Source organism: Nerophis lumbriciformis, linkage group LG29, assembly GCF_033978685.3.
Source record: "Nerophis lumbriciformis linkage group LG29, RoL_Nlum_v2.1, whole genome shotgun sequence".
Taxonomy (NCBI): domain Eukaryota; kingdom Metazoa; phylum Chordata; class Actinopteri; order Syngnathiformes; family Syngnathidae; genus Nerophis; species Nerophis lumbriciformis.
The window spans coordinates 20642939-20665000 of NC_084576.2; the positions used below are offsets into that span (position 1 = coordinate 20642939).

At 37.8% G+C, this 22062-nt stretch overlaps 1 protein-coding gene across 3 annotated transcripts in view; it reads left to right on the top strand.

The window, feature by feature from the left end:
- Window positions 1-4508: 4508 nt before the first annotated feature.
- LOC133572100 (calcitonin gene-related peptide 1-like) overlaps window positions 4509-22062 on the top strand; it is an 18209-nt gene continuing 655 nt past the window's right edge. For 2 of the 3 annotated variants that reach the window (XM_061924799.1, XM_061924801.1), the window contains exons 1-3: window positions 4509-4645; window positions 5265-5356; window positions 7907-8041. In XM_061924799.1, the coding sequence (XP_061780783.1) occupies window positions 4517-4645; window positions 5265-5356; window positions 7907-8041 (356 nt within the window). In that variant the 5' untranslated portion in view covers window positions 4509-4516. Of the gene's footprint in view, window positions 4646-5264; window positions 5357-7906; window positions 8042-15476; window positions 15755-22062 lie in introns of those variants that run through there. The other variant, XM_061924798.1, reaches the window with a different exon arrangement.

Genomic DNA, 22062 nt, shown 5'->3' on the forward strand with positions numbered 1-22062 from the left:
TGTCCCTGCAGTCGTTCACGGCTCCTCCGGCGCAAGCATTGTTGTCTTTGCACTTTTTGGCTTCTTGTTAAGGGACTTTTTTTGGGTGGATTCGGTCTTGCACGTGGAGGGTTTGGGTGTGGGCTTTGGTTGGTGTGGCGCTCCCGTCGGGGGGTGCAGTCTGCGGCAGAGGTGCATTAACCGGCACCAGGAGGCGGGATTACTGCGAGCCTCACACAGTGCGTCTTCGCAGCAGTTTTATGATTACTCAGCACAAGAAATACGTTACACACATACAGTTGTTGACAAAATACACTGTACATTATATACCTCAGCTAACTAAACTATGGAAATGTATAATATAGTTCATATAGCAATACGGTCTCACTGCACAGCAGGCCAGCAGTTAGCCGAGCCCGCAATCCATGTTGAGGCACAATGCAGTGACGTGCCTCAACTGGCTGCTGATCACCGCACCGTCTCTTCTCAGTATTTGAACGGCAAATGTGAAAATTCAGCGATTTTGAATAAATATAATCTAAAACTGGTTAAGTTAAATGGAAAATAACTTTATAGTATAATCACTGGATACATATAACAATTTAATTAATTTTTTTTCTTTTTACATTATTTTTCTTTCCATGATGCCTCACCTGCCTCCAGTGACCGCAAGTCACTGGTATATATGTATATGTATATACAGTCGTGGTCAAAAGTTTACATACACTTGTAAAGAACATAATGTCATGGCTGTCTTGTGCTTCCAATAATTTCTACAACTCTTATTTTTTCGTGATAGAGTGATTGGGGCACATACTTGTTTGTCACATTCATGAAGTTTGGTTCTTTTATGAATTTATTATGGGGTGTTCTCAATGGGGTTTAAGTCAGGACTTTGGGAAGGCCATTCTAAAACCTTAATTCTAGCCTGATTTAGCCATTCCTTTACCATTTTTTACGTGTGCTTGGGGTCATTGTCCTGTTGGAACACCCAACTGCGCCCAAGACCCAACATTCGGGTTGATGATTTTAGGTTGTCCTGAATAATTTGGAGGTAATCTTCCTTTTTCATTGTCCCATTTACTCTCTGTAAAGCACCAGTTCCATTGGCAGCAAAACAGGCCCAGAGCATAAAACTACCACCACCATGCTTGACGGTAGGTATGGTGTTCCTGGGATTAAAGGCCTCACCTTTTATCCTCCAAACATATTGCTGGGTATTGTGACTAAACAGCTCAATTTTTGTTTCATCTGACCACAGTACTTTCCTCTAGAAGGTCTTATCTTTGTCCATGTGATCAGCAGCAAACTTTAGACGAGCCTTAAGGTGTCGCTTCTGGAGCAAGGACTTCCTTCTTGCATGGCAGCTTCTCAGTCCATGGCGATGCAAAACTCGCTTGACTGTGTACACTGACACCTGTGTTCCAGCAGCTTCTAATTCATTGCAGACCTGCTTTTGGTGGTTCTCGGTTGACTCTTGATCATCCTGACCAATTTTCTCTCAGCAGCAGGTGATAGCTTGCATTTTCTTCCTGATCGTAGCAGTGACAAAACTGTGCCATGAACTTTATACTTACGAACAATTGTCTGCACAGTTGCTCTTGGGACCTTAAGCTGCTTTGAAACGGCTCCAAGTGACTTCACTGTCTTGTTCAAGTCAATGATTCGTTTTTTCAGATCTGTGCTGAGTTCCCTTGACTTTCCCATTGTCGCGTTTGTAAACGAGTCTAATGACTGCGTCACCTGAGCCCTATTTAAATGGGCTCAGAGAAGTCAACAGGTGTCGTCAATCATAATCACTCACATGAAGTTAAGAAGCCATGCCATGAAGCTAATTTGATTTGATTGTAACTTTTCTACATCACCAAAATTGATAAGTATGTCCTTCACAAGTGTATGTAAACTTTTCCACAGTGGTCCAAGTTTCTCTATAGAACCGGGGCACTCCCAAGTTTTCAACTGCAATCTGAAATCTCCTTACGATATTTGGGGTGTGAAGACACCTCAAGAGCCTCAAACAGGGAGAGAACCTGAATGAAGCGGTCCTAGTACATACAGCTACCCTAAATAGCATGTTAGCATCGATTAGCTTGATTAGCACTCCACACAAGTCAATAACATCAACAAAGCTCACCTTTGTGCATTCACGCACAGCATAAAACATTTGGTGGACAAAATTATTTAAAGAAGGAGTGGCATAAATAACGTCTTTCTGTGGCAAGGTCGGAGAAAGTTGTACATGTAAACAAACTTTTGCGTCACAGTCCACACAACTGCGGTGAGTTCAAGGACTGCCGAAATTAGTAAGACAAATACTCTCATCAGTGAAGCATAAACACAAACATACTAAACAGTGGGCTTCCTAACAATTTAGAAGATTTGTGTCATCCATATTACAACAAAAAATATATTTTTTCCCTATCTTTTTCCATTTTCATACATTTTTGAAAAAGCCCCAGGGAGCCACTAGGGCGGCGCTATAGAGACTTGAGGAACGCCTCAGCTAAGAAAACCACAAGTTGTGACAGCAGTGTTCTCCTTGCCAGCAAGGTTCAAATGTCAACACAAGGATCTGCCAATGTTCCACAGTGGTCCACGTTTCTCTATAGAATCGGGGCACTCACAAGTTTTCAACTGAACTCGGGGGGGTCGCTATGGAGTCACTCCTGGGCCGGCTTTGTAGCGGACTAGCCCTGGCCTAGTGTGAGTACGCCCTTATGATATTTGGGGTGTGAAGACACCCGAAGAGCCTCAAACAGGGAGAGAACCTGAATGAAGCGGTCCTAGTACATACAGCTACCCTAAATAGCATGTTAGCATCGATTAGCTTGATTAGCACTCCACACAAGTCAATAACATCAACAAAGCTCACCTTTGTGCATTCACGCACAGCATAAAACATTTGGTGGACAAAATTATTTAAAGAAGGAGTGGCATAAATAACGTCTTTCTGTGGCAAGGTCGGAGAAAGTTGTACATGTAAACAAACTTTTGCGTCACGGTCCACACAACTGCGGTGAGTTCAAGGACTGCCGAAATTAGTAAGACAAATACTCTCATCAGTGAAGCATAAACACAAACATACTAAACAGTGGGCTTCCTAACAATTTAGAAGATTTGTGTCATCCATATTACAACAAAAAATATATTTTTTCCCTATCTTTTTCCATTTTCATACATTTTTGAAAAAGCCCCAGGGAGCCACTAGGGCGGCGCTATAGAGACTTGAGGAACGCCTCAGCTAAGAAAACCACAAGTTGTGACAGCAGTGTTCTCCTTGCCAGCAAGGTTCAAATGTCAACACAAGGATCTGCCAATGTTCCACAGTGGTCCACGTTTCTCTATAGAACCGGGGCACTCACAAGTTTTCAACTGAACTCGGGGGGGTCGCTATGGGGTCACTCCTGGGCCTTACAATATTTGGGGTGTGAAGACCCCTCAAGAGCCTTAGACAGGGGGAGAACCTGAATGAAGCGGTCCCAATCCCACCATGGCAGGCCAGCGGGGTTCACAAAGTTCCCGAGTGGCGCAAAAAGTGCAGCTAGAAGGTCCACGTGCTGTCGGTTGAGGGGTTGATTTAGCACCTGACACGGGTGCGCCTGCTGGCTCAATAGCGCTAAAAGGCTCATCCCGTCTAATGGGGTTCCTCTATGACGCACAGGCCCCTCCCTCTCTGCGCCGCCGACATATCATCCTGCACACACACACACACACACACACTCATCCCGTACAGCCATTCATTTGCTTCCCCCTGCACCGACACACACACACACACACACACGTACACACACACACACACACGCGTGGCCACGTTGGCGCCCGCTAATGAAAAGGAAGGGAATTGAGATGATGGCGCATGACAAAGAGTTGTGTAATTGCTTTTGAGAAACGGCCCCTGTCGGAGGCTCCCATCGATCGGCCTCAGACAACTCGTTTACTCAGTGCGTGGGCGGAGGCCCGGGCGGCGGCCATCATTAGTGCAGCCGCTGCGCTATCGCTCTATTAGCTCAATTGACTTTGACGGCTATCCGCCGCGCTTGACCGCAAACGGCAAAGCGGCCGCCATTACAACTGATATGTAGAAGTTCAGCATCTGCGGTGAGTCATGTCCTTACATAAGTTGGTCCGTGCCGAGCGGGCCCAAGTCGGGTTGTGAACGGGGTGCGTCACCGTGTAGTGTGGGGCCCTCCCCAGCAGATGGCCCCACCTGAAAGTGCCGCGGGGGGGAGTGCCCTATCAATTTGGCATATAAGATATAATGCAATGGAAAAATACTGTTTTTCGGGGGCGGAGTTGGTGAGGGGGGGTAAGGCCCCCCCCCCCCTTTCTCTGCTTCCTATTTCATTAATGACATCAATGCAAATCAGGGAAGTGGTCCGTAGGACCGGTGCATTTTGTGAATGGAGCACTTAGTGACTGGGGACGGACGTCAGCGGCATCGTCGGCGCCCCATTGGCCGCCCGCGGACGCCGGCGCCGCCCCATTGGCCGCCTGCGGATAATTAAACACCTACACAGTCAACGCACAAATCCGAGTGATGGGATATATAGGCCGGCGCCCCGGCCGCTGCACGCAACAGTCACCGTTGAGCACGAGCGTCGCAAGTTTGGACAAAGTCCCGCCACCAGAGATTCCTTTTTTTCCCGCCGGGTGCTTGTCGCAGAAGGTGAGTGCCGGCCGGGTTGCGTGACGCCCCGTGATGGCGCGCGGTTGGTAATGGGATTGGACGGCGGCGGCCGGGGTCACCGCCTGCCCTGCGGAGGCCGGGCAGGCGGTCAAAGGAATGCGGATTAGGGAATTAGAGTGGAGCTAGAAGATGCGGGAATAGGGGGAAGCATGTGTGTGTGTGTAAGTGTGTGTGTGTACTCATTACACTAATGCACTGGTTCCTCAGGGAGTTGGGAAGATAGGAGTAACCCGCCCTCCCCAGTACAACCTGTCACCCCCTCCTCTCTGCTCCCGGAGCAAAAGCAACATGTAGTGCACACGCTAGGACCCGAATGTCCTCTCCCACACACACACACACACACACACACACACACACACACACACACACACACACACACACACACACACACCTGCAAGAACGGGCTGTCCCCTTCTGGAGGAACAAGGCGAGGAGCATGATCAGAGGGTGCGTTATGTGCAGGAGCTCAGGACTTTACGGGAAAAAACGCCACTCCTTTTTTTTCTGCCACACACACGCACACAGACACACACACACACACACAAAATGAAGTGGAGGATGAGGCGCTGACAAGTGTCTCTTATGTCTCGCCGCGCAGGGGACCATGGTCATGTTGAAGATCTCCGCTTTCCTCGTCGCCTACGCCCTGGTCATTTGCCAGATGTACTGCTCACAAGCCGCCCCCGCCAGGTGAGACGCGCGCCACCTTTTGGCATTTTGTGTCAGGACGCCGTATAGCTTGTGTTTAGGAGGTGTGCGGTTGGAAAGAGTTGAAGTTGAAGGAGATGTCGTTCCATAATGCTAATAATCCACTTACAGGAAGTTCCTACATCCTATTACTCTTGTCTAATTTCATTGTCCTGCTCGTGGCACGCAGGGCAGAAATAACACAATTAAGACAGGAAAGCTCATTTGGTGGAACTGTGCTGTCCTTTGGAAGAGGAAATGTTCTGTAGAAGAATTTGATTAAACGAGCCCCAAAATACTGGGAAATTTTTTTTTTTTTTTTTGTTAAGTATTTTATGTAATGTTGGGAAATGAGAATATTTTCATTTATTAGATGTTTAATTTTTCAAAAACAAAAAAAATATGGTATGTAAAGAATTATACTAAACATACATCAAAATACAGGGAATTGTTTGAATTTTTTTTTTTTTTAATATAAAATTCAAAGATGTTCAGAGAAAAAAACTTAATACACTTTTATTTTGTATTCATTATTGAATCTATTTTTTAATTGATACAATTGAAAAGAAAAATCTTCTTTATTAGACCAAATGTTTCATTATTATATTTACTAATTGAGTTTTTATTAATTAAACATTGTTGGGGGATAAATGAGAATATTGTCATTTATTAGGTGCTAAATTTTTCAAAAACGATAAAATATTTTATGTAAATAAGTATACTAAACATGCCTCATAATACAGGGAATTGTTTGAAAAAAAAAAGTTTTTTTTAAATATATAAAATTTAGAGATGTTCAGAGAAAAAAAATGCAATACACTTTTATTTTGTATTCATTATTACATCTATTTTTAAATTAATACAATTGAATAGAATAATCGTATTTATTAGATGTTTAATTTTTCAAAAACAATAAAATATTTTATGTAAAAAATTATACTAAACATGCCTCAAAATACAGGGAATTGCTTAGAATATATATTTTTTTAAATATATAAAATTTAGAGATGTTCATAGAAAAACAAAGTATTATACTTTTATTTTTTATTCATTATTACATCTATTTTTCTAACTAATACAATTGAATATAATAATGTTCTTTATTAGATGTCTATTTTTTCAAAAATAACAAAATGTTTTATTATTATTATATTTATTAATTGAGTTATTATAAAACATTCTTGGGGGATAAATAAGAATATTTTTATTTATTAATTGTTTAATTTTTCAAAAACAATAAGAAAATGCATGTAAAGAATTATACTAAACATGCCTCAAAACACAGGGAATTGTTTGTAAAAAAATTTTTTTTTTAATATATAAAATTTAGAGATGTTCAGAGAAAAAAACCGTAATATACTTAAATGTTTTATTCATTATTAAATCTATTTTTTCAATTAATACAATTGAATAGAATAATCTTCATTATTAGATGTTTATTTTTTCAAAAATAATACAACATTTTATTGTAACTACATTTATTAATTGAGTTATTATTAATTAAAACATTTTGGGGGATATATACAATTTTGAGATGTTTAAAGAAAAAAACATAATATACCTTTATTTTTATTCTTTATTAAATCTATATTTTCAATTATTACAATTGAATAGAATAATGTTATTTATTAGATGTTTATTTTTTCAAAAATAACAAAAACATTTTATTATTATTATATTTATTAATTGAGTTATTATTAAACATTTTTGGGGGATAAATGAGAATATTTTCATTTATTAGATGTTTAATTTTTCAAAATCAAAAACATATTTTATGTAAAGAATTATACTAAACATGCCTCAAAATACAGGGAATTGTTTGGAAAAAAATTTATTTCTTTAATATATAAAATTTGGAGATGTTCAGAGAAAAAACATAATATACCTCTATTTTTTATTCATTATTAAATACATTTTTTCAATTATTACAATTTTATAGAATAATCTTATTTATTAGATGTTTATTTTTTCAAAAATAACAAAATATTTTTTTATTATTATTATATTTATTAACTAAGTCATTATTAATTAAACATTTTCTGGGGATAAATGAGAGTATTTTGATTTCTTAGATGCTACATTTTTCAAAAACAATAACATATTTTATGTAAAGAATTATACTAAACATGCTTTAAAATACAAGGAATTGTTTCAATATTTTTTTTGTAATATATAAAATTTAGAGATGTTCAGAGGAAAAAAAACATAATATACCTTTATTTTTTTATTCATTATTAAATAAATGTTTTCAATTAATAAAATTGAATAAAATAATCGTATTTATTAGATGTTTATTTTTTCAAAAATATCTAAATATTTTTATTATTATTATATTTATTAATTGAATTATTATTAAACATATTTTATGTAAAGAATTATACTAAACATGCCTCAAAATAGAGGGAATTGTTTAAAAAATTGATATTTTTAATATATAAAATTTAGCGATGTTCAGAGAAAAAAACTTAATATACTTTTTTAAAAATTATTAAATCAATTTTTTTTATTGATACAATTGAATAGAATACACACACACACGCTCTCTCTCCACAGACCGGGTTTGGAATCCATGTCGGACCGAGTGACGCTCACGGACTACGAGGCGCGGCGGTTACTCAACGCCATCGTGAAGGAGTTCGTGCAGATGACGGCGGAGGAGATGGAGGCGCAGGCCACCGAAGGGAACAGGTACGTGCGCTGAAGGGGCGGGGCGTGGGCGGAGGGGGCGGGGTCACAAGTGGAAGTAAAGCGGGTACCGATGACGTCAGCAGTGGAGGTAACTTCTCACGTTCTAACATGTTTGTCATGAAGGAACCCCTTTCCCCCCCTCCCTCGCATGGACAAGTTTGTTTTTTTATGTGGGGAGAAGAAAGGGGGGTGGGGGGGCATGCATTGAAGAACTGTGCATGATGTTAGCCAGGTGGGGTTGCATCCGGTTTCTGGGGGGGATGTATGGGTGTTTGGCACGAGACGAACTGGCATGGGGGAGGGGGAAAAAAGCTGAGTATATACTGAATGTGTGACTAGAACTGCATGGTTGTAGACAACCACTGTGTATCCCACCGGACATCTAACGGATTTTTCCGACAATGAATCATTCCCAGTGGGTGTCCAAAGCATGGCCTCTGGGGACATTTTTAAATGAGCGTTTACTAGTTCCTTTACTCGGGCTTGGAGCCCACCCATGTTACCCGGGCTGTGGGAATCGAACCTGCGGCGTCTTCAAAAAAAGCAGCATCGTGTACCGCCATCAAACTGCGGGCTCCATCTTGTGAAATATTCCAACACAGTGTTATTGTTCAAAGTGTTCGTTCAAAATATCACATTTACTCGTTAAATAAGTCTCTAATGAAAACTTAGGCCTGCTACGCTACTTAATTTTAACGTTGGTCATTACGGTGGTACTTGGGGGGTGAAAAAAGTTTGACCTTTTCGCATGATTCATTGATAAATAAATATTTTGTTAAAGTCAGTAGGTTTTATTGTGAAAGTCGCTGGAATTTTACTGAAAAAAAACAAGTACTGTTTTTGCATTTCTAGTAAAGCACATTAAAAACAACTGGAGAGTTTTAAATTGAAAAAAGTGTCAGCTCAGTCGTGAGAATTTTACTGATTTCACAGTAAAATTAATTTTATATACATTTTTTTTAATTCTTCCAATTAACAATAATTTGGTGTTTGAAAAACAACAACAAAAAAACTGGAAGCTAAGTCGCCAAAATTTACCTTAAAAAATGCTATTTTTAACACCAAATTATTGTTAATTGGAAAAATAAATAAAAAATTAATATAAAATGCATTTTACTGTAAAATAAATAAACTTAAAAAAATTAAATAATAAGTGAAGTGAATTACATTTATATAGCGCTTTTTCTCAAGTGACTCAAAGCGCTTTACATTGTGAAACCCAATATCTAAATTACATTTAAACCAGTGTGGGTGGCACTGGGAGCAGGTGGGTAAAGTGTCTTGCCCAAGGACACAACGGCAGTGACTAGGATGGCGGAAGGGGGGATCGAACCTGCAACCCTCAAGTTGCTGGCAAGGCCGCTCTACCAACCGAGCTATACCGCCCCTTGTAATAGAATACAATACATATATATATATATATATATATATATATATATATATATATATATATATATATATATATATATATATATATATATATATATATATATATATATATATATATATATATATATATAAAATAAATATATACAAATACCGTAAAATTTACAAATATTTTTTTACAGCGTACTCGTCCCCACATTATGCTTAAAAGTCTGCAGCTCGTAAGAACATACAATTACTAATTAAAATTAATAATAAATAATAATAATACATTAAAGATAAAGTTTAAGTGCAAATGAAAATACAGTCACCACTTTAGTCGTAATTTTTGCGCTTAAAAAAACGTCTCTATGGCGTCAGCTTCAGACTTCTTCTGTTTGTTGATATTGCCATTACTGCCACATGTGGTGGAAAAGTGTAGTACAACTGAGCACCGCAGATTAAAGTTTATTATTAAAGTACCAATGATTGTCACACACACACTAGGTGTGGCGAAATTGGCAGCGCTGTAGGGGGCGCTAGTGGCCCAACAACGGGTGGTTCACCAACACTGTTCTTAAGCGCTGTAAAAACAACAACTATGGGGAAAAAACTGGCAACTCAGTCGTGAGAATTATACTGATTTAACAGTAAAATTGATTTCATATAAAAAAAAATTTTTTTTTTTTAATTCCAAATAATAATTTGGTGTTAAAATTGCATTTTTTAAGGTAAATTTCTGGCGACTTAGCTTCCAGTTCTTTTGTTTTTTTTAACCGTAAAATTTACAAATATTTTTTACAGCGTACTAAAGCCCCACATTATGCTTAAAAGTCTGGAGCTCGTAAGAATATACAGTTACTAATTACAATTAATAATAAATAATACTTTAAAAATAAAGTTTAATTGCAAATGAAAATACAGCGTCACCGCTTTAGTCATAATTTTTGTGCTTAAAAAACGTCTCTATGACTTTAGCTCCAGTTCTTCTGTTTGTTTGATATTGTCATTACTGCCACAAGTGGTGGAAAAGTGTATTACACCTGAGCGCTGCTGCGCCCCACATGGATGAGAAAGAAATATTTTTTGGTAGCGCTCTGGGGGCCGCTGTCGTAAAGCGCTGTAAAAACAACGACGGTAAATTCCAGGAGGGAAAAAACTGGCAGCTCAGTGGTGAGAATTTTACCGTAAAAATGACGTTAGTAGCGTTTTTACAATTTACAGTAATTTGTGATGGAACACAAATTCTGGCGACTGAGATTCTATTTTTTTTAACCGTAAAATCTACAGATATTTTTTTTACAGTGAGTTATGAAGTCTTTACTCTATCGTGGATTTAACATTAGTTTTTATTTTTTAATATTTCTGAATTGTGCATTTTAAGCCTGAAAATGGCTAAATTAACTAAAAATATCGATACTTCAGTAGAATATGTTAAGGTGACTATGTGAGTGTTATTTCAAGTCTAGAGGGCTCTGAAAATGTCAAAAACTGCGTTTCCGAGGTCGTAAACAGTTATTTTTATGCTATCTTGCAGAAACCGCGATGATCGAGGGATTCTTTACTGTACACTCATTTGTTTCACATAGATTAGCGTAAGGGTTTTAACCTTTTTTATCCCGGAGCCCAAATTTTCCACTGTACAACTCGTAAAAACTGATAAAGAATACATTTGCGTAAAATTAAATAAGCAAACTCTAACTACATTAATAATAAGTATTAATAATGGATATGTTTCTGAAATAAGCTGTCAATAAAACTAAAGTGCAAATGAAAATACAATTTCAACACTTAAGTCATATTTTTTGCGCTTAAGAAACTTCTCTATGACTTTAGCTCCAGACTTCTTCTGTTTGTTTGATATTGTCGTTACTGCCACAAGTGGTGGAAAAGTGTATTACAAGTGGGTGCCGCTACGGCCCTATACGGACCACAGCTGAGAAACATGTATTGTTTGAAGGCCATGTAGGGGGCGCTGATGGCCTAACAATCAATGGCTGGGTAAGAAAAGAGCTGTAAAAACAACTGTATATTTTACGAAAAAACAAACAAACTGGTAGCTCAGTCGTGTGAATTTTACCGTCATTACATCATTGGTAGCATGTTTGAAATTTACAGTGATTTGGGGTAAAAACATTGCAAATTTTAGGGGAAAATTCTGGCGTTTTCGCTTCTAGTACATTTACCGTAAAATCTACAGATTTTCTTCTCAGTGTGTTACATTTGCCACATCACGCTACGAAGTCCCCAGTTTCACTCTATTGTGGATTTTTTTCTTTGAGCATTTTATGCCTAAATTAAGCATTTTTAACGATAAAATCGGCTAAATTACCCTAAAATTTTAATACTGCAGTAGAATAGGCTACTATATAAGAGCAAATCGATATGAACGCCCTGTTCAGTATCGTGGCTACTGATTGGCTCAGCCTCAGGCAGAATTACTATATTGGATTAAACAGCGTTTATATTATTTCATGTCTAGTCTAGTCATAATTTTTGCGCTTAAATAAACTTCTCTGTAGAATATTAAACTCTGAGACTGGTAACACAGCGGTACTTTGGTTTGGTTAGTATCTGTAATACACAATTAAAATACTTATTAATATTTATGTTATCCAACTAAACAACGATCTGTGTCTTATGTCATATATGTTTAAATTATAGTGCTAGAGACATAATATAATGAACAGAAAACATACATGTACGAACAAGCTGTCAATATATTGCAGTTACACAATAGCATTAGCCACATTAGCAGCAACAATGCAATCCTTAACAGTGAGATGTCAGCCGGTAGCTTCTTAACAACACAGCACTAGTAATGTTCTTAGAACACCACTTAGACATTATACAAACACAGTAATGTCTATTAATAATCTAAATGAGTCTTATACAATCATCAACATACTCACATCGTCAAAGACTACAGCACTGTTTGAACGTAGCAGAGTGAACAAGCTACCATGCATTAACGCAAGTCAAAAGGGAAGCGGAAGTGACACTTTCAAGAAATGCTTCAAAATAAAAGTCTCTGAAAACGTATATAAACGCGGAGAATTCCTAACATTCTCCTTTACTTAAGATCCGGACTTCTGCTGTTTGATACAGAGCCGTGCACAGAGAGCGTATTGGCCAACTTGTTTTCGATGTTGGTAGCAAACATGGCGCCTTATAGTCATGTGAAAAATTAACACCAAACCAGTAATCTTACCCTTGATTTTAATCGTATTCTATAATTATGTTAAACTTACTCACAGTTTGCGACCTTGTCAAATGATATGAAAGCATGTGTTAGTCACAGATATTATTATTTATTGAACACATAAACATTAGGCTTAGGTCAGGCTGATGAGAAAATAATTATAAACCAAATCTACTGCATACGAAGGGACTCTTATAAAATACATGTACGTAAAATTATGTTGTGCTAAAATAAATACATTAAAATAATAAAAAAAATATGTTTCTAAAATAAAATGTCAAAAGAAGTAAAGTCAAAATGAAAATACACTTTTTTGCGCTTCAGAAACAGGACGCCATGTTTGCTACCAATTTTAAACCTGAGTTGGCCATACTCTCTCTAGTTTGATATTGTAATACACATTTCCACCACTTGTGGCAGTAATGAGAGCTGAGAAACTGATATTTTCTGGTGACCCTCTAGGGGACGCTTGTGGCCCATAAATGCCGCCTTATGGTTAAGAAACACTGGGTTAGAATATATTGACTAATGTCATATTTTAAAAGAGTTTTCAAATGAATCGCAATTTTTATTTGTGACGATTCTAAATAAATTTAAGAAGATTAAAAATCTATTTTTTTTAATACATTTTTTTAAATTTTATTTTATTTTTTATTCTGTCCTTTCCAGACACTTTATTAAATGTTTGAGTATAATTTTTCAACAAAACCAAGTTTTCTCAAAAGTAATATAGCTTTGTATCTATTTTATGGAGGAATGTAGTTAATCATTGAACTGGCACCCAATGTTAGTAAAAAAAAGTATTGATTTTGAATCGAGAATCGTTTTGAATTGAGAATCGATTCTGAATGGAATCGTTTAAATCGTGTGCTGCCCAAAGATTTACAGACCTAATATTTGAGCTTCTTTATTGTACAGAATGTATGAAAGTGGCCTTTCCCTTTTTTGAAGAATTGTTTAATGATTCTTAATCGATTTAAGAAGATTAAAAATCGATTTTTTTAATTGAAATATTTTATGACATTTTTTAAAATTTTTGTTTTAAATCTGTCCTGTCCAGCCACTTTATTAAATGTTTGGGTAGATTTTTTTTTTAAACAAAACCAAGTTTTCTTATAAGTAATATAGCTTTTTATCTATTTTATGGAGGAATGTAGTGTCAGGTTCAAACACTGATGACATCTATTAAACAAGAGAAGAAGCAAGTAATTAAACAGAGACAGAATTCAATTTAGCTCAATTGAGGAGAAACGCCTGGGTACAAGGGTACAGTGTCGTCCCATGCTTTGACGAAAGATTGTACGCCTCCTCTTTTATTTAGACTTTCCCTGATTACATGGCAACAGCTGTTTCTAAGGGAGGGGGGTCGTAAACAGCCATCGCCTCCTGTTACAAAACAGTTCAAAGAAAAGGTCGTAAAACAGTTCAAAGAAAAGGTGCCTGGAGGGAGGTCAGGCCCTGCCTCCTCTCCGCTTTGTAGATCTCGGGTAAAGACAAAATCTTCCTGTGGATTACAACACATCAAAGAAACCGACATCCTCATGTCGCTCCCCATCCTACACAGTGGAGTTTTACAAGCCTTTCGCTTGGTAGGATCAAAGACAGCTTTTGTCCTCTCGCAGGGCGAGCTCAACTCAATGTAACACAAAGTTTTGTGATAACTTAGATACAATTATTCTGACATGTAGTTAATCATTAAACTGCCACCCAATGTTAGTAAAAAATTATTGATTTTGAATCGAGAATTGTTATAAATCGATTCTGAAGCGAATCGTTTGAATCGTGTGTAGCCCAAAGATTTATAGCTCCAATATTTTAGCAAACTTAATGTACAGAATGTATGAAAATGGCCTTTCCCTTTTATGAAAAATTGTTTAACGATTCCTAATCGATTTAAGAAGATTAAAAATATATTTTTTAAATTAAATCTTTTATTTTATTTATTTATATATATTTTTTTAATCTGTCCTGTAGATTTTTTTTTTAAAAACAAAAACAAGTTTTCTTATAAGTAATATAGCTTTTTATCTATTTTATGGAGGAATGTAGTGTCAGGTTCAAACACTGATGACATCTATTAAACAAGACAAGAACCAAGGAATTAAACAGAGACAGAATTCAATTCAGCTCAATTGAGGAGAAACGCGTGGGTACAAGTGTCGTCCCATGCTCTGACGAAAGATTGTACGCCCCCTCTTTTATTTGGACTTTCCCTGATTACATGGCAACAGCTGTTTCTAAGGGAGGGGGGTCATAAACAGCCATCGCCTTTGGTTACAAAACAGTTCAAAGAAAAGGTCGTAAAACAGTTCAAAGAAAAGGTGCCCGGAGGGAGGTCAGGCCCTGCCTCCTCTCCGCTTTGTAGATCTCGGGTAAAGACAAAATCTTCCTGTGGATTACAACACATCAAAGAAACCGACACCCTCATGTCGCTCCCCATCCTACACAGTGGAGTTGTACAAGCCTTTCGCTTGGTAGGATCAAAGACAGCTTTTGTCCTCTCGCAGGGCGAGCTCAACTCAATGTAACACAAAGTTTTGCGATAACTTAGTGTAGTTAATCATTGAACTGGCACCCAATGTTAGTAAAAAAGTATTGATCTGGAATCGATTCTGAATGGAATCGTTTGAATCGTGTGTTGCCTAAGGATTTATAGCTGCAATATTTTAGCATATTTAATGTACAGAATGTATGAAAGTGGTCTTTCCCTTTTCCCCGTCGCTGGAAAAAGTTTGGACACCCCCTGATGTAAAAATGGTCCCTCAGTCCGAGACCTCCGGTGGGATGAATGAACTCCTGCATGTCTTTTCTTCCCTGGTTTCTATGAGCCTTGTTCTCTGCATGTGATCTGTGTCCCCTCCCCGACAGCATGGACAGACCCCTAACCAAGCGCTGCTCCAACCTCAGCACCTGCGTGCTGGGCAAACTGTCTCAGGAGCTGCACAAGTTGCAGACGTTCCCTCGCACCAACGTGGGAGCGAGCACGCCCGGCAAGAAGCGCTTTGCAGGCTACGGCGAGGCGTTCCAGACCATCTAACCCCCCCGCCCGCCCCTGCCTGACCCCATTTCCCTCCTGCACCCCCCGCCTCGTCATTGTCTACCATTAGGCCTCATTGGCAAGTGCATGTTGGCATGAGCCCTTAAAAAAAAAAAAAAAGTCCCCATTTTGGGCAGAGCCTCCACATGTCAGACAATCGGCTGCTCTTCGCCTCGTCAAACCTTCACCCTGGCAGAGAAGCAGGGACCACACACACACACACACACACACACACACACACACACACACACACACACACACACACGCACACACACACACACATCTCACTATAATATGAATAAATGCCCCGCTCAGCAGACGCCATCTTTCTTGGTCAATAAACATATTTTTCTACCAGAAAGCTTTAGCTCACCTTCATTCACACGCTGCCAGTAAGGCGCAGAACACTGTGCTCTGGCCGCCAAATTGACTTAAGTAGGCTTTTAGAGGCACCGAGAGGCAAGGGGGTGGGGCTTAAAAGCCACCTTTTGAAGGTAAGGAAACACAGGAAATATTCAGTCTGTCAGCGAAAAAAAAAGAAAAAGAAAAAAAAAGTCTGTAGATTTTAGCGTGAAAAAAATACAAGTGGTACAGCACCCCCCGCGACCCCGAAAGGGACAAGCGGTAGAAAATGGACGGGTACCGTTTTGACATTTACAGTGTGCACCATTAATATATAAATATTATGTATGTATGTATGTATATATATATATATATATATATATACAGTCAAGGTTACTGTGGTTTATCCGTTAAGTCAGGTAAAAGCACAGAGACTATTTCATCCTAACAAGCTTGTTTCTCAGGTTTCCCTGCTCTTCAGGGTAGTTTATAAACTTCAGAGGCTATTTCATCCCTACAAGCCTGTTTCGCAGGTTTCCCTACTCTTCAGGGGAGTTGATAAACCTCAGAGGCTATTTCATCCCTACAAGGCTGTTTCGCAGGTTTCCCTGCTCTTCAGGGGAGTTTATAAACTTCAGAGGCTATTTCATCCCTACAAGCCTGTTTCGCAGGTTTCCCTGCTCTTCAGGGGAGTTTATAAACTTCAGAGGCCACTTCATCCCTACAAGCCTGTTTCGCAGGTTTCCTTGCTCTTCAGGGGAGTTGATAAACTTCAGGGAAACAGGCTTGTAGAGATGAAATAGCCTCTGTGTTTTTTCCTGACTTAACCTACCACGGATTTGAGCATTGTATAATGGATAAACCGCAGTAACCTCAACTATATATATATATATATATATATATATATATATATATATATATATATATATATATATATATATATATATATATATATATATATATATATATATATATATATATATATAGTATATATATATATTTAAAAAAAAGTATTTATATATATATATATATATATATAGTATATATATATTAAAAAAAAAAAAAAAAATATATATATATATATATATATATATATATATATATATATATATATATATATATATATATATATATATATATATATATATATATATATATATAATAGTGATGCTGTTTTTACAATTAGAGTAATGACCTTTGGGAAGTTGCACCCCTCGACCCACCTTGTCTCAATTATTTGTGCTGCGTTTTTGCCTCACATTTTTTTGTCTAACTGTTTTAAAAAAAAATGTTATTAATGTTTTATGATTAATAACCAGCCCTCACCCCCCACCTTGTCAAAATCTCTCCAAACTTGTCCCAATCATTTGTGCCACGTTTGTGCTGCACATTGTTTGTCTTTTATAGTTTCAATGCTATCAACATTTTATGATTTATAACGACCCCCCCCCCCCCCCCACAACCTTGTGAAAATCCCCCTAAACTTGTTCTAATCGTTTGTGCTACATTCGTGCTGCACATGTTTTTGTCTAACTATTATACTTTTTAGGTGATTACTGCTTTATGATTCATAACCCTCTCCCTACCACACCTTGTCAAAATCTCCCCAAACTTGTCCCAAACGTTTGTGTTGCAAAAAAACTTTTGTCTAACTATTATACTGTTTATGTTATTAACGTTTTATTATTTATAATCACCCCCCTCCCACCCACCTTGTCAAACTCTCCCCAAACGTGTCCTATTAATGTGTGCTACATTTGTGCAGTGTTTGTGCCGCAGCATTATTTGGTTTAACTATTACAGTTTTTAAGTTAGTGACGTTTTATGATTCATAGCCCCTCCACCCACATTGGCAAAATCTCCCCAAACGTGTCCTATTCATTTGTGCTACATTTGTGCAGTGTTTGTGCCGCAGCATTATTTGGTTTAAATAACAGTTTTCAAGGTAGTGACATTTTATGATTCATAGCCCCTCCCCCCACCTTGTCAAAATCTCCCCAAACGTGTCCTATTCATTTGTGCTACATTTGTGCAGTGTTTGTGCCGCAGCATTATTTGGTTGAACTATTACAGTTTTTAAGTTAGTGACATTTTATGATTCATAGCCCCTCCCCCCACCTTGTCAAAATCTCCCCAAACATGTCTTATTCATTTGTGCTACATTTGTGCAGTGTTTGTGCCACAACATTATTTGGTTTAACTATTACAGTTTTTAAGTTAGTACGTTTTCTGATTTATAGCTCCTCCCCCTACCTTGGCAAAATCTCCCCAAACGTGTCCTATTCATTTGTGCTACATTTGTGCAGTGTTTGTGGCGCAGCATTATTTGGTTTAACTATTACAGTTTTTAAGTTAGTGACGTTTTATGATTCATAGCCCCTCCCCCCAGCTCGTCAAAATCTCCCCAAACGTGTCCTATTCATTTGTGCTACATTTGTGCGGTGTTTGTTACGCAGCATTATTTGGTTGAACTATTATAGTTTTTAAGTTAGTGACATTTTATGATTCATAGCCCCTCCCCCCACCTTGTCAAAATCTCCCCAAATGTGTCCTATTCATTTGTGTAGTGTTTGTGCCGCAGCATTATTTGGTTTAAATAACAGTTTTCAAGGTAGTGACATTTTATGATTCATAGCCCCTCCCCCCACCTTGTCAAAATCTCCCCAAACGTGTCCTATTCATTTGTGCTACATTTGTGCAGTGTTTGTGCCGCAGCATTATTTGGTTATAAATAAATGCTGCGGCACAAACACAAGGGACGGCGTGGCGCAGTGGAAGAGTGGCCGTGTGCGACCCGAGGGTCACTGGTTCAATCCCCACCTAGTACCAACCTCGTCATGTCCGTTGTGTCCTGAGCAAGACACTTCACCCTTGCTCCTGATGGGTGCTGGTTAGCGCCTTGCATGGCAGCTCCCTCCATCAGTGTGTGAATGTGTGTGTGAATGGGTAAATGTGGAAGTAGTGTCAAAGTGCTTTGAGTACCTTGAAGGTAGAAAAGCGCTATACAAGTACAACCCATTTATAGCATTATTTGGTTCAACTATTACAGTTTTTAATTTAGTGACGTTTTATGATTCATAGCCCCTCCACCCACCTTGTCAAAATCTCCCCAAACGTGTCCTATTCATTTGTGCTACATTTATGCAGTGTTTGTGCCGCAGCATTATTTGGTTTAAATAACAGTTTTTAAGTTAGTAACGTTTTATGATTCATAGCCCCTCCCCCCACCTTGGCAAAATCTCCCCAAACGTGTCCTATTGATTTGCGCTACATTTGTGCAGTGTTTGTGCCGCAGCATTATTTGGTTGAACTATTACAGTTTTTAAATTAGTGACGTTTTATGATTCATAGCCCCTAACCCCACCATGTCAAAATCTCCCCAAACATGTCCTATTCACTTGTACTACATTTGTGCGGTGTTTGTGCCGCAGCATTATTTGGTTGAACTATCACAGTTTTTAAGTTAGTGACGTTTTATGATTCATAGCCCCTCCCCCCGCCTTGTCAAAATCTCCCCAAAAATGTCCTATTCATTTGTGCTACATTTGTGCTGCATATTTTTCCAGTCTAACTATTGTAATGTTTAAGTAATTACCGCTTTATGATTCATCACCATCCCCTTCCCCTCCTTGTCAAAATCACCCCAAATGTGTCGCAAACGTTTGTGCTACATTTGTGCTGCAAAAAACTTTTGTCCAACTATAATAATGTTTGTGTGATTAACGTTTCATGATTTACAACCAGCTCCCCCACCTTTGTCAAAATCTTCCCAAACTTGCCCGAAACGTTTGTGTTAAATTGTTTGTCTAACAACTATAGTTTTTATGCCTTGTAAAAATCTCCCCAAACTTGTGCCACGTTTGTGCTGCAAATTTGTCAAAAATCAGCCCAAACCTGTCCCAAACCTTTGTGCTACTTTTGTGCAAAAAGGTTTGTGTAACTATATTAGTCTTTTTGTTATTAACGTTTTATGATTCATAACCACCCCCTTGTCAAAATCTCCCCAGACTCTGTTTGTGCTGCATTTTTTTGTCAAACTATTACACTTTTTATGTTATTAACATCTTATTAGTCATAAACAATCCCCCCATCTTGTCAAAATCTTCCAATCCTCTTCCCATTCGTTTGTGCTACTTTTGTGCTGTTTTTTTGCTGCAAAAATATTTTGTTTAACTATTACAGTTTTTATGTTATTAATGTTTTATAATTCCCAACCAGCCTGGTGCAAATCTCCCCAAACTTGTCCCAAACGTTTGTGCCACATTTGTGCTGGTTTGTGCTGCAGAAGTATATCGTCTAACTATTACAGTTTTAATGTTATTAACATTTTAAGAGTCATAAACCGTCCCCCCCACCATGTCAAAATCTCACTATGCTCTTCCCATTCGTTTGTGCTACTTTTGTGCTGTTTTTGCTGCAAAAATATTCAGTTAAACTAATATAGCTTTTATGTTATTAACATTTTATTATTCATAACCAGTCTCCCCACCTTGTCAAAATCTCCCCAAACTTGTCCGATTCGTTTGTGCTACGATTGTGCAGCATTTGTTTGTCTAACTATTATAGTTTTTATGTTAACATTTTGCGAATTAAGACCAGCCTTGTAAAAATCTCCCCAAACTTGTGCCACGTTTGTGCTGCAAATTTTTTTGTTTAACTATAATAGTTTTAATGTTATTAACGCGTAATTTTTTTCTTAACCAGTCCCCACCTTGTCAAAAATCACTCCAAACCTGTCCCAAACCTTTGTGCTACTTTTGTGCAAAAAGGTTTATGTAACTATAATAGTCTTTTTGTTATTAACATTTTATGATTCATAACCACCACCCTTGTCAAAATCTCCCCAGACTCCGTTTGTGCTGCATTTTTTTGTCAAACTATTACCGTTTTTATGTTATTAATGTTTTGTAATTCATAACCAGCCTGGTGCAAATCTCCCCAAACGTGTCCCAAACGTTTGTGCCACATTTGTGCTGGTTTGTGCTGCAAAAGTATATTGTCTAACTATTACAGTTTTTATGTTATTAGCATTTTATGAGTCATAACCCGTCCCCCCCCCCCCCCCCCCCGCCTTGTCGAAATCTCACCATCCTCTTCCCATTCGTTTGTGCTACTTTTGTGCTGTTTTTGCTGCAAAAATATTTAGTTAAACTAATATAGCTTTTATGTTATTAATATTTTATTATTCATAACCAGTCTCCCGCACCTTGTCAAAATCTCCCCAAACGTGTCCGATTCGTTTGTGCTACGATTGTGCAGCATTTGTTTGTCTAACTATTATAGTTTTTATGTTAACATTTTGCGAATTAAACTTGTACAAATCTCCCCCAAACTTGTGCCACGTTTGTGCTGCAATTTGTTTTGTTTAACTATAGTAATTTTAATGTTATTGACGTCATATTTTTTCTTAACCAGCCCCCACCTTGTCAAAAATCATCCCCAACTTGTCGCAAACTTTTGTGCTATTTTTGTGCAAAAAGGTTTGTGCAACTATATTAGTCTTTTTGTTATTAACGTTTTATGATTAATAACCACCCCCCTTGTCAAAATCTCCCCAGACTTGTCCAATTCGTTTGTGCTACGATTGTGCAGCATTTGTTTGTCTAACTATTATAGTTTTTATGTTAACATTTTGCGAATTAAGACCAGCCTTGTAAAAATCTCCCCAAACTTGTGCCACGTTTGTGCTGCAAATTTTTTTGTTTAACTATAATAGTTTTCATGTTATTAACGTGTTATTTTTCTTAACCAGCCCCCCACCTTGTCAAAAATCACCCCCAACTTGTCGCAAATCTTTGTGCTATTTTTGTGCAAAAAGGTTTGTGCAACTTTAATAGTATTTTTGTTATTAACGTTTTATGATTCATAACCACCTCCCTTGTCAAAATCTCCCCAGACTTCGTTTGTGCCGCATTTTTTTGTCAAACTATTACAGTTTTTATGTTATTAATGTTTTATAATTCATAACCAGCCTGGTCCAAATCTCCCCAAACTTGTCCCAAACGTTTGTGCCACATTTGTGCTGGTTTGTGCTGCAAAAGTATATCGTCTAACTATTACAGTTTTAATGTTATT